The sequence below is a fragment of the Struthio camelus genome, chromosome 15 (genome assembly GCF_040807025.1).
Source record: "Struthio camelus isolate bStrCam1 chromosome 15, bStrCam1.hap1, whole genome shotgun sequence".
Taxonomy (NCBI): domain Eukaryota; kingdom Metazoa; phylum Chordata; class Aves; order Struthioniformes; family Struthionidae; genus Struthio; species Struthio camelus.
In genome coordinates this window covers 8,728,569-8,741,615 of record NC_090956.1, presented here as the reverse complement: position 1 = coordinate 8,741,615, position 13,047 = coordinate 8,728,569, and the positions used below count along the sequence as shown (strand labels likewise).

At 43.2% G+C, this 13,047-nt stretch overlaps 1 protein-coding gene across 1 annotated transcript; it reads left to right on the top strand.

Moving 5' to 3' along the window:
* Positions 1 to 778: 778 nt before the first annotated feature.
* NPTX2 (neuronal pentraxin 2) lies at positions 779 to 11,762 on the top strand. Its single transcript, XM_068909266.1, has 5 exons — positions 779 to 1,306; positions 2,858 to 3,074; positions 6,122 to 6,366; positions 8,028 to 8,207; positions 10,130 to 11,762. Exons 1-5 carry the CDS (start codon positions 878 to 880, stop codon positions 10,355 to 10,357), a joined length of 1,299 nt encoding a protein of 432 aa, XP_068765367.1. The 5' UTR covers positions 779 to 877; the 3' UTR covers positions 10,358 to 11,762.
* Positions 11,763 to 13,047: the final 1,285 nt, after the last annotated feature.

Sequence of the window (13,047 nt, the reverse complement as noted above, 5' to 3'; positions counted from 1 at the left end):
AGCCGCCCAGCACCTGCGAGGAGGTTTCCGAGGAGACCGGGCCAGGCTCTTGGCCATGCTGAATGGTGGGAGGGGGAGAGGCAAGAGGCACAAGCTGAAACAAGAGCGGCTCGGACTGAGCGCGGGGAAACCCTTTCCCCCCGATGAGGACGTGCAGGCAGCGGAGCAGGCTGCCCAGAGAGGCTGGGCCATCTCCATCCTCGGAGGTTTTCAAGACTCAACTGGAGAAAGCCCTGAGCAACCTGGCCCGACGTCAAGGTGACCCTGCTTGGAGCAGGAGGCGGGACCAGGGACCTCCGGAGCTCCCCTCGGGCCCGAGTCACGCGGTGACCTCTCCAGTCACTCCTTCTCCGTCACTGAGGGTCGTGCGCCAGCGCTTTTCCTCGGCGGATCCCGGCCTTCACGGGGAGTCCGGGCAGGCGGGCGGCGACCCCCGGCCTCGGAGGTGCCGCCGCCTCCCGCTGCCGCCTCGCTCTCCCCTCTGCCTTGGGACCTTCCCGAAACGCGCTGCACGGGCTCCGCAAGGCAAAGCCCCCCGCACCGGCCCCGGCAGCTCAACTCCCGCGGGCCGGGCCGGGCCGGGCCGGGCCCAGCGACGCCCGTTCCCCAGGGGCTGGACGCGGCCGGCTCCGCTCCCGCTCCCGCCCCAGCGCGGCACGCGCGGCCCCGGCCTCAGAGGCGGCTGCAGCCAACCAGCGCGCGCGGCGCGAGCCGGGCCCCCGCCCCCGCCCCCGCCCGGGCTATAAAAGCCGGCGGGCCCGGGCTGAGCAGCGCGGGCTGCGTGTGGAGAGTGGTGAGGCGGCTCCTGTCAGGGCGGCGGACCGGGCGCGCTGCCCCGCCGGCCCCCTATGCGCCGTTGCCCCCCGCGGCGGCCGAGATGTTGCCTGTGGTAGCCGGGCTGCTGCTGGCCGTGGCCGCGGGCGGCCGGGCGGCGGGGGGCGCGGAGAGCCCGGCGGGCAGCCGTTTCGTGTGCACCTCGCTGCCGCTGGACGCGGGCTGCCCGGTGCCCATGCAGGGCGGCGCGCTGCCCCCCGAGGAGGAGCTGAGGGCCACAGTGCTGCAGCTGCGGGAGACCGTCCTGCAGCAGAAGGAGACCATCGGGAGCCAGCGGGAGGCCATCCGGGAGCTCACGGGCAAGCTGAGCCGCTGCGAGAGCGCCGACGGCAAGGCCGCCACGGCGGGGTGGAGGAAGGAGCTGGGCAAGGGCAAGGACACCATGGGCGACCTGCCGCGGGACCCGGTGCAGGTCATCGACCAGCTGAGCCGCACCATGCAGAGCCTGAAGGACCGGCTGGAGAGCCTGGAGGTAGGAGCGGGGCGGACGGGCACCCTCCCTGCCCAGCCGGGGGGCTTGGGCCGGCGAGCAGAGCCCGGCCCGTGCAGAAACTTCACTGCCCTAACCTGTGACCGCTGTTTGGACCGGCTGCTGGGTGGATGCAACCGAAACACTCACGGCATGTGCGGTGACATTAAACCCAAACTGGCCAAGTGCAGGGAGTGGGTTGCTTGATTGGTTTGTCTTGTCTTCTTGATGTTTATCTGTTTGTTTTAATTGGGGGGGGGAATTGAAGGCTTCTTCCATGCATGCAGTCTCCTGTTGGGTGGCTTTCCTGAGTGTGTCCAGCTTAGTTTTCTGTATTAACAAGTCTAAATGTCTGTTTCTGGGAGTGTGGCTTCATAGGGTTTTAGGTGTAATGCTGACATCTTGGGCAATAAGACCTTGGCATATGGTGCTGAACAAACAAGTGGCGGTGGTCACGAGGAGACGGTATTGGACAGATTGTGAAGATGAGATGCTTTATTTAGAGCTGGCCTCCAACAGCATGAACGTGGTTCTGAATAATTCTGTGAATACAAAGGGGCTTTGGTCCAAGCCTGCTGACAAATGACTTCCAGCAGTCTTTGGATAGTGTCTGTGGTAGACTGGAAGTCATGGGGTGGGGGGGGAACCACTTCTGGTAGAAAGTATCCCAACAGGAATGGTGCTGGATGTTGTTTCATTTTCCAGACCGTGGCAGCTCTGTGTGTGTCCTCCTGAGATCCTCCAAGCATTCACTGATGTTTGTGAAGAATTAGAATAACTTCCTAAAGGTTCTTCTGTAAGAAGATCTGGACCCTGTTGACTGTTTTTTCAAGTACAGTTTTGAATGATCTGGCTGTATAACATTCTCTTAATATTACTGCTGTCTTTTTGAGGCATCTCATATTGGCATTCCTTTTTAGGACTGGGGAAGGGAAACTCTACCAGAATAACATGGTAGATAGAACTACTGATTTTAGTGCTCCTTAAAGATATTGGTAGTATTTCAAAGTGTGTTGGTGGTTTTTTTTTTTTTTTTTTTTTTGCAGTTTAAAAATAATTTCAGTGGGTAGTACTTAGAGTTGATCTAAAGAACATCTGGCTCACTACTTGGCAAACCAAAACTGAGAACTTTCATTTGCTAAATTCGCTTTAGAAATAGTTCAACTTTATTTTAAAAGAGCAATTTTTGTTTACTTAAGTTGACAATGTCTCTTGCAGTAAGCAAAGCTAAGATTTACATATTTCACTTTGGTCCCCATACGAATGGGGATGTGTTTGGACCTGGCTTCTTACATGAATTTTATTGATTATAAATTTATGAAGATTATTTGATATGAAACACTGGCAGCCTTTAACAAAGGTGTCCTTTTGTTTCGGGACCTGTTTAGCTACAGTGCTGATAAAAGCACTGAACGTGACAGGGCTAAAAAGCAATGCCTCTTCGGTAGCTGCTGGGGATCTCAGTGACCTCTCTTCCTCTTGAGGCATGAGCATATTCACGTTTCACAATCTCTGTTTTAGAGAAAGCATAAACTCTTTAAATTTTTCCCAAAGCACCAACTCCGAGCCAATGTGTCATATGCAGCGCTGCCTACTGAGCTTCGAGAGATGCTACAGCGGAGGCTTGGGGACCTGGAGCGCCAACTCCTGAGCAAAGTGGCCGAGCTCGAGGATGAAAAGTCTTTGCTTCACAATGAGACATCAGCCCACCGGCAAAAGACAGAGACAGCCTTGAATGCGTTGCTAGAAAGAGTGTCTGAATTAGAAAAAGGTAATCTGGACAGAATGTAAATGCTTCCATATATTGACTGATTAACCCCCCATCCAGCACAGTAGACTAAATGTGTGCCTTGAGGGAAATACAGCAACCTTCTGATTAAGGTGCTGGACTAAATAGTAGATGACAGTACACACATCTGGATTTTTGTATTTGCTTTTGTCACAGACCTGTTTGACAGGCCCTGCATGGCTTGATTTCCTTTCTCTTTCCTTGGCGTATGTAATTCTGTAGGTGGTTAAGGTGAATCTTTTAGCACTTGTGGGATGGAAAGGTATAGAAGGAGGTGGGTGGGGTGGAGAGAAGTACGACAGTGGTATCATAAATACCTAAAGAATGTCAGGTATACCTCTAAGTAGAGCTGCCTTGTCTCATGTGAACTCAAAGTCACATGGGCTAAACTTGATTAGCACAACTGCCTTTGTAATGAATGGGATCTTATACTGGAACCCTTACCTGCTGTTTTAGAAGCACATAGGATAAAATCTTTCATTGCTGGCCATACCTTTGAGTTACTGCGGACCCTTGAATTGCTTCCTGTCCCAAGTATGCAGCCTTTGGAGCTAATAGTAGATTACACATGATGCCAGTGGGGCATACTCTTTTGATTCTAGCCATTTAATTAGATATGCAGATTAAATACTGTGGTCTGTATGCTTGAGCAGAGTCAGTCTGAATCACAAATGCCCATGGAAATGAGCTACAGAACAGGACTAGCTGTGTTGACAATATATTCCTGCAGAGTGGAGTGTGTAGTAGATTGCGGTTACTAGAGTACCACTAAATACTACTGCCCAGTCTTACTGCTCCTAAATGATTTCCCAAGGTGAATGGGCTCTCTACTTGAAAGCGCCTTAATGGACATGCTTTCAAAACAGTGCAAACATGTTCATGAATTTTAAAGTGCAGCCTAATGGATCCATTTGTATAATACAGTATGTATTATTTTCATTTTAAAAGTGTGAAGGATGGGGAAAGGGAAGGAGGAAGAAGAGTTCTTCTAATTGCTCTGTCATTTATTGCTCTTCTGAGAGCTAAGGTGAAGCTCAAACTGCAACAAAAATTCCGGTGAACTGGTAGTCTGTTAATACGCCTTATGTGGCGAGTATTGCTAGTGCTCATCTCTGGAAGAAGTGACTCATATCAGTAAGTCATCAAAAAGAGAAAGGCGGTGGTGGGAGAACCAGAAAAAGAATGTGTAATTTACCTAGGTTAAAAATAGCCCCTTTCCCATCTATTTTTTTTCCTATGTGGAGATGGGGCTCTCTTCCTACTAGTTTCCAAAGAAGCAGAGAATTTGGGCTAGGAACTGAGACATGGGCTTTCTTTTGGTTATGTAGTTTGCTGTCTTTTTAAATACCATTAGCTTAGCTGTCCCGTGCCTTTAGTTCCTCAGTCAAATCAAAGCGAGGGTGGTAATCAAAAACTTAATGACTTTGTAGATTACAAAGTCCAGTCAATTAATATTTGGACTGATTTGACATCATCTGAAAACAGCATTGCTATTGTGATTTTTATTTCAAATGCTGTATCATTTAGCATCTATCATCAGCAAATTGGAGTATCATGGCCTCATTGTTATCCTGAGACTGTATATGTAGAAGTAACCTTTTTATAAGGTGGATGAAATAAAGCTTGGGGGGGAAGGTTGGTTTTTTTCCTGTAGTTTTAACAGTTAGCTCTCCTGCCCCTAGCAGGAGCAGAAAAGCTTGAAATTTGTGCAGCTGTCATGATTCCCAAAGTCTCTGGTTGTGCCAGGCTAGTGGAGGTTGCTCGACATTAGTCCTAAGATCCTATTTTCATTTGTTTATAAGTTTGGAATATTTGTCTTTGGTTTACAAGTTCCTCAAGACAGATGCGAGCATCAGACAAGCTTTTTCTTCCACCCCCTCTTTCTGTAAAAAAAATGCAGTCAAAACACTTCAGCTGCTTCTGAGAATGGGAGCTGAGAGAATGCCAACAGTTAATTACATATGAAAATTGTGGCAACTTTTGTGACAACAGCTCTTCATTAGGATCAGAATGTGAAATATGGCAAGGGGATTGAATTTCTTTTCAGGAATGTAAGAAGAGGAAATGGGTAGGAAATGGAAGAAAAGGTTGAGGTAGATGCTCCAACTACAGCAGAAACATGGGGCTTTATATTCCGTCACAATGTGAGATTTGTTTCTTCTGTTTAGTTTTTTTAATCTAGAAAACGATCCATAAGCAACTATATCAGAAGTATATACATACTACTATATTTGCAACAGTGTTGCATCAAGTTTTTATGAAGCTGAGAACTCTTACACCAATATTTCTTTGGAATTTTTCTGGCTTTTTATGACATCTTCCAGAAAAAACTATAGTAGTCTTAACTTTTGCTTTTATAGTGTCTAACGTTTTGATAGTTCACAACTTTATATTGCATTTTCCTTGATGTCATTTTAAAGTTCAGCTTTACATTCTGATTCAGGTCTCCTGAGTTGTCTGTGTAATAGAGATTGGCTCTACTACGTATTCTGGAATGTACTAGTTATTTCAGACTGGCCATCCAAAATGAAAGTCAACCTGATTTTCAACCAGCTATCTGTAAAATGGGAATAATGCCGCTAGTTCACTGTGTAGGAATAGTAGGAGGGAACATATATTTTTGAACTCTGTTTTAATAATGAGCCTACCAGAGAATCCGTTTAATAACGGTACATATCTTTAAAACAGTCTGAATGGTGTGAAATAAGAAGGCCTCCAGCCATAAACTGAGCAATGCAGGAGGAAAATATTTAACAGCCTCTCATTAGCTGCATGGCATTTAGCTTTTTTCCTGCTCATCTAGAACAAAAGAATAAGTAATTAGCACGATGTATATACAGTCTTAATTCTTGTTTTTTAACTGTGCTGCACAATCAACATTCAACAATATTTCTCGAATGTGGTTTTTGTCTACCTTCTCTAAACTGAGTAAAGTTAGAAAGGTAGTCAATATCAAATATTTTCTAACCTGAATTATATACTTATTAAACAAAACAATGTTTAAGATTCTTTTCTCCATGTAATTCTAGGTAACAGTGCATTTAAATCACCTGACGAATTCAAAGTGTCCCTGCCTCTTCGCACAAACTACTTGTATGGGAAGATCAAGAAGACTCTGCCAGAGCTGTATGCTTTCACTGTGTGTTTGTGGTTGAGATCAAGTGCTTCTCCTGGAATTGGCACTCCATTTTCATATGCTGTTCCTGGGCAGGCTAATGAAATTGTTCTCATAGAGTGGGGTAATAATCCAATTGAACTTCTAATTAATGATAAGGTGAGAACGAACAACCTTCTTAGTCTACGTGGCCAGAATAACAGTGGGTGTTTCAAGGCCTGAACCCTTAGTACCTCTCTAACTTTCTTACTCTCTCGGAGAGAAGCCAGCTCAGGGCTCTCAAGTTGAAAGAGTGTGTGTATGTACTTTTTTGACTCTCTTAGTATTTGTTGCAGATTCATAAAAGTATTCTCAAAGTAAAGTGGTGCATAGACTTGTATGTTGCTTGAGACAGGACAATGTAATTTAGGTGAGCACAAATGTATGCTCATACTCTAAAACAACAAGCAGACGTTGGCTTCCTGTGTTTGAATCCCTTTCTTGAAATGAAGTAATTTTTTTTTGAAGTTACATTATTATAAAACTTGATCTAAGCCAGTTGCATAATTTTTCTTTCTAATCCTGGAAATTTAGATATGTTAGAACTAATTTGGCACAAAGCAGAGACCAAAAGACAGCTGGGGTTGGTTTTGATGTGTTTTAACTCTCAGACCTAAATTTAAATGTGACTTTCTCAGAATTTATGTAGACGCAAAAAGCAACAGTTGTCCCAGGCTACTTCATACCACTAGTGGGTTTCTGACAAGCTTCAGAATTAAACCTGAGGAAAAGTTGAACTCGTAAAGCTTGTCTTTAAAACAGATTATAAATACTGCCATTTTCTTCACCTTCAATTTGGACTAGTTATAAAATGTAAATAGCTGATGATAGCTGAATGACTTTATTTGAATCAATATGAGCAAAACTAGATTCTTAACTTGGCCAGGCAACATTGTAGCATCACTTGCCTTCAGGCACCATCCCTTGTTTTCCTTGGTCTGATAGGTTTCCTAGTAACTCACTGTTCTCTGGGGGATCAGGTGTTTACAAAGCTATAGCACAAACTCAGGTGGTTCAGTTATGTGGCGAGTTAAGGACTCTTAACAGTCCTACTGTCCTCCCAAATCAGTAACAGTGAAAGGCTGGTTATTTTTAATGATTTGTGGAAGGATAAGTAGACTTAAGTTTTCTATCCTTAGCTGTAACTTTCTCTTCAGCGTTTTCGTCAATTGTATTAATAGTGTGAGGCTAAGTGGTTTCTTATTTATCTCTCATATTACAGAGCTGCTGCACAGCCCACTGCATTTATATGTATATTGACTTGAGTAAGTTTTAGATCAAGTTCCTAAAGGAGTTTAATCCTTCTTCATTTGGAGCCCTATGTTCAGCTCCCACAAGCTTTATTGGAAGCAGACAGATCTACTTGTCAAGTAAAGTGCTTACTGCAAATGGTGCAGGCAAACCCAGACTGAAGGAAAACTTAGCACAAAAACTGGATGGAAAGTTAGGGCTAAAGTGCTGAAACTTAGGTGACAACAGATGCTGCAAAGTAATCTGCAGCATCAGTGAACTGCTAGCAGCTTAGACTCTGTTCCAGCTCTGATCAAATGGTGAGTGTCAAAGCAGCGCTCAGCTGGAATAAAAAGCATGCCTATATGCCTGAATTTCCAGTGCATTCATATATAGAATTGTGGAGATGATTCTCAGTCACTACTAGCTGGGAGAGAATAGAAAGATTTGGATGGGGACTAACTTCTGCCTCCGCAGTTTATGCGTCTGAGGACAAGTGGATAAATGTTGTGCTTAAACAGCCAGACTCAGTCTTTGGCATTTTTTTGTAGGTTGCCCAGCTCCCCCTCTTTGTTAGTGATGGAAAATGGCATCATATCTGTGTAACATGGACAACTAGAGATGGCATGTGGGAGGCTTTTCAGGATGGAGAGAAGCTTGGCACCGGAGAGAATCTGGCTCCGTGGCACCCAATTAAACCTGGAGGTGTCCTGATCCTCGGTCAGGAGCAGGTGAGTGGAAGACATGGTGTGTTCCAAAGGTGTGTGGTTTTTATCTCTTTATAAAGAAAAATTAAATTTCCAAACAAGCAGCAGCTATATGAAAATTATTTCCCCCGTTTATGTTAAAGCCTTGGTCTTGTTGCATGTCTAGAAAATTTTACGAAGCAGCAAATACTTGATGCAAGTGCATACTTGTATGTTTTGTTCAATTTCTTTAATATTCAGGATATTCATGTTGCAGCTATTCCTATTCCCAGTCTTCATGCTACAGTGTGAAACTTCACTAGTGATCTGACTATACCTTAAATGAAGTCCTTTGAACTAGATTGTTAACTGGCTATTAAGAAAAGGACAGAGTTGGGCAAACCTGTTATGTGTGTCTGAGTGCAGTTAAAAAGGAGCTGCCTGAAGTTAGACCAAGTACCATACTTGCTTTTTGGTTAGTTTTTAAGCCAGATTACCCATCCTTCTATGGTACGTGGTTTTTGTTTTCTCTCCACCCTCCCTTCCCCCCTTTATCGCAAGCATAGTGAGAATGTTATTCCTAGAGCCCCAGAATAGACCAAAGAATGCCTGTGTGTTTGGGAGTGCGGGAAGCGACAACCATGGGCACTAGAGTACTTGTGGATATATTGCCATCTTCTACATGTGTCTGCTAGGGAGAATTGTGCTACATACCTGCAAAGCTTTAGAGTTAATGCCACTAATTCAGAAGCTGGTATCTGCTTTAAAGGCGAGTCTGAAGTCAAAGGAATGAATTCTATGTTACATATTTGGCTTCTGATTAAAGATGTATGTAAACAACTCTCCCAATGCAAACGTTAATGTCTGAATATTGATATAGCCAATACAAAGTATTCAGGAGACTAAGGATGAATCCTTTTTGAATAAGGAAGAACACAGTAGTTTAAATAGGATTTTGAATCTCTTATTTAATGTCTAATTATAAATAGCATGGCTCTGTTTTATTTTCAGTTTTTATCTTCCTATTCTTGCATATGTTTATACACTTTGATATCATTATTTTACTAAAAATCATTGATTATAATGAATAGCAAGAAGCGTACTTTCTCCAGAATTCCCAGATTAACAACCGAGTGAGGCAATGAAAAACTAATTTTATCCTGATCCTTATTTCAGTAGATCCTTATCCCCAACATAAGTAAATTACACTTAGTAAATGGCATTTAATAGATTCAGAAGTCTAGTGCACTTTGCATAGCAGGTGTTCCAGCTCAGTTTTAAAGGGCTGATAAAACTTTTCTGTAACTCTCCCATGCAGCTTGCCTCTACTGTGCTTGGCTCTGTCATGTGCTATAAATCTCATGTCAGTATGATCACAAGATGTGTGATCTCTGTCCTTGAGTACTGGGTGGAGCAAATCAACTGTTACTGCATAAGCCTCAAATGCTTGAGTTACTAATTTGATATGGACAGCAGAAGCCTGTATACTTGATCCAAAGCTCCTGTCTTCAGTCCCTGCAGACAGTTGGTCCAGGGCTGCAGTTAGTTTAATCTATAACCATAAAGCTTTTGGAGTTATTCTGTTCATCTATGTGGTTTTCACTGAATTTGTCCTGTGGAAGGTTTGCAAAATGGGTCCTACATCAGCCTCTGTATTTAAAGCTACTTTACTGCTTGGCTGTAGGATTAGTTAGGTACAGTCTTTTTGTGGTAGTATATAGTAACTGTTTGCTTTGAATTGTTTTGACATGTGTATTTCAGACTTCAGCTTTTCAGTGTTCCATGGAGCAATGTCCTGTTCAAAGTGGCCCTTCTAGAAACTTAGAGCTAGATCATACAGATATCAACTTCATGCTCTCTTCCCCCTGCTTCTAGCAGGGTGGCTGTGGGGGGAAGGGTCTTCAAGTCTGAAGAAGAAAACGCTGAAATAACCTGCTCATCTAATCCTAATTCTTATGTGCCTAAAGGACACAGTAGGAGGAAGATTTGATGCAACTCAAGCCTTCGTTGGGGAGATGAGCCAATTCAATATATGGGACAGGGTCTTAAAAGCTGAAGACATCATGAATATTGCCAACTGCTCTACCAACATGCCTGGCAACATCATACCCTGGGTTGATAATAACGTTGATGTGTTTGGAGGTGCAACTAAGTGGCCTGTGGAGACATGTGAAGAGCGCCTGCTAGATTTATAGCTGGAATTGTTTCCCAGTTAAGTGCCCCATTTTAGTAGGACAATCTTTTGTGCAATCTAAAGCACTTATTTTTCTCTCTGCCCTTCCCTAACTCATCAGAAAAAAAAAAAAATGAGTAAACTGCCTGGGTGCAGAGAGAGCTAGCAGTTTGGGGCATTGAGCCTGACGATGCAAGAAGCACCTCTTGGCTAGAGCAGCCCTTACTTTCTTACAGCCTGGTCTAAAATGTGCTTTGGTCTGTAATAGCCTTTTGGGCTATTTAGTACATCAGTGGCAGGGAGGGGGAGCAGCCTTGTACATGTTAACTATAGTACTCCTTTTGATAACATGCAGTGCTGACAAAGCACTAAGATTAACAGGCTAAAGGTGGCCTGTAGCCTCCATCCCTTCTATCCTTCCCCCTCCCCTTTGAATTCAAGCAACACTCTTTTTAAGTCCTTTTTAAAGACATATGTAATCCTCACCCTACCATGATTGCTCTACCATGGGTAGAGTAGAACAGCTGCTATCTGAGTACAAGGGTCTTGCTTTTTAACTTACAAATTAGAAGTTGTTTTATGACAGAGGCAATATATTAGATGTAAATGCTATTCTGGTTCAATTCAAAGAAAGGGCTGGATACCCTGCTTATGTAATGAGTATAGCTCCATTGAAATCAAGAGATGCTTCAGGTAAGGCTCAGTCCCAAAGCCTGTCTTTCCCTAGCCAGGATCCTCATATAGACAGACAGATAAATGATTTTATTTGCATCTTCTGTAGGCTGAATATACTGAATTTGTGGTGACCTGACTTGTAAACTTTTCTCTGTTTCCCTTGCTTTAGTCCATGTCTTTTTTTTAAAGTATATAAGCTGTGATTAAGTGAATTTCAGTCTTGTTTTGCTTGGAAAGGCCTTTTTATGAGCAAGTGCCAAAGTTCAGTTTCTGCTTGCTGAGAATCACTATATATTTTTCCAACTGAAGTCTTCTACAATGTTTTCTATGTTATAATGGTCCTATGTAATATAAACATGTGCTGTTTTTCAATTCTTGTTGATTGTCTCTTCTGTAAGCACTAGGCTGACAACTATATTTTTTATCATCTCTCAATATTTTGCAAACGATGTTGCTGTTTTCTTGGCATTGATGTGACTACTTGGTTTGTGGCTCACAGATAGCAAATGCACTGTCCTGGGAAAGAGTTAATACTTCTGTTTTAAAGAAAAGATTTAAAAAGGGTGGGGGGAATTTATAAAGCTAAATATCCTATTTTATTTTTCATGTTTTCAATTGTAAGAATAATATGGTGACAGTCCCATTTGTAGGATAAAAGTTACATATTTCCATTAAAATGTAGTATGCTGTTCTTAAAAGAAAATTCTTATAATGAACTTTTAATTAAAATAAATTGTAAAATGAGTCTTTAATTCATTTATAGTCGCATAAGACACCATTCTCTTTCACAGTTGCTATGAGGTTTTTTTCCCTCCCCCACTCTGATTTCCACCCCCCTCCCCTCCCCTCCCCCCCCCCCCCCCCCTTCCCAGCAAAAGAAGCCTTCAGTGCAAGATCTCATTTTTATCTCATGTGGGCAGGAGAGCAATGGAGACATCAGGGCCCCTCCATCAATCCTTTCTTCATCAGCTTCTTCCCCCTCCCCCCCCCCAAAAAAAAAAAAAAAAAAGCTGTTAAGAACTGTGAAGTCTGGACTTTGTGCTGAAGTCTGCCCTCTCAGCAGATAGCTTTTGCACCCTTCAAGAATAGACTGAAATCTGCAGTGGTGAAATTGTCGTCTTTTGGATGTTTGTATGGCTCAGATGCTGTGTTTTGGAGGTGGTTCATCATTAAATGCTAGCTCAGGATTTGTATTTGTTCCTTGTTTGATGGAAGCAAAGGGTCTTTGTTTCAATGGCCATGCTGATCTTTAGGAGAGCTATTTAAATGCTCTCTCAGTCTTAGGTCTGTCTTTATCACTGACTTTAAACACCTGAGTAGGAGGCCCCACATGCATGGGGAGGTGTTTGTGGGTGGGGGTACTAATTGCTTTGTTTGGTGCACCTGGATAAACCTGAGCTGGTGGGATTGTTGTTGATTCGGTTATTGCTGGTGAGTGGTTGGCTGTCTTCCTCAGGCTCTGTCCTCCTTCTGGAAAGGATGAGATGAAAAGACTAAACTACAGAGGAGTGTGATAGATCTTCTTTTCAGTGTGGAAATCAATACTAGAAATAGTTGCTTTTTCCGAGGTATGTCAAGATGCTTGGGTGAGAGGGTGTTTGGGGACATCCATCCTCTTATAATCTGACATAGACCTGGGATGGCTATGTCTCTGCTACAGATAAACAGCTTAGTCCTCTGGGAGTTTTTTGTTTTGTTTTATTTTTGGCTGGTTACATAACCAAAATGGGTGGTTGTTGTGAGGGTTATTTTCTTTTTGCTGTTTTCTTAAAGATACTGGTTCCTTAGTAAAAGTCAAAGCTAAGCAGTAGGTGTTCTATTGAGAAGGTTTTTCCATATTTTAATATTTATTTTCTTTTGTGCAATACTACCTTTTTCACTGAAATGGAGAAAAAATGTTTATTTTAATTTATTGTGCTGTTGTCTTGCAATGAAAAGCTATGGGTGTTATTCTTCTGCTCCAGATTCTGGCAGTCACAGGTTTTGTGTGCACTATAAGCAGATGGTAAAACAGGAGTAAATATTACCATTTTCCAG

Bases quoted from the DNA above. Each gene is read 5' to 3' on its own strand.
- NPTX2 (XM_068909266.1), top strand. From the start codon at position 878: ATGTTGCCTGTGGTAGCCGGGCTGCTGCTGGCCGTGGCCGCGGGCGGC. The intron at 1,307-2,857 runs GTAGGAGCGGGG...TTTTTCCCAAAG, and splicing joins ACCGGCTGGAGAGCCTGGAG to CACCAACTCCGAGCCAATGT. The intron at 3,075-6,121 runs GTAATCTGGACA...ATGTAATTCTAG, and splicing joins AGTGTCTGAATTAGAAAAAG to GTAACAGTGCATTTAAATCA.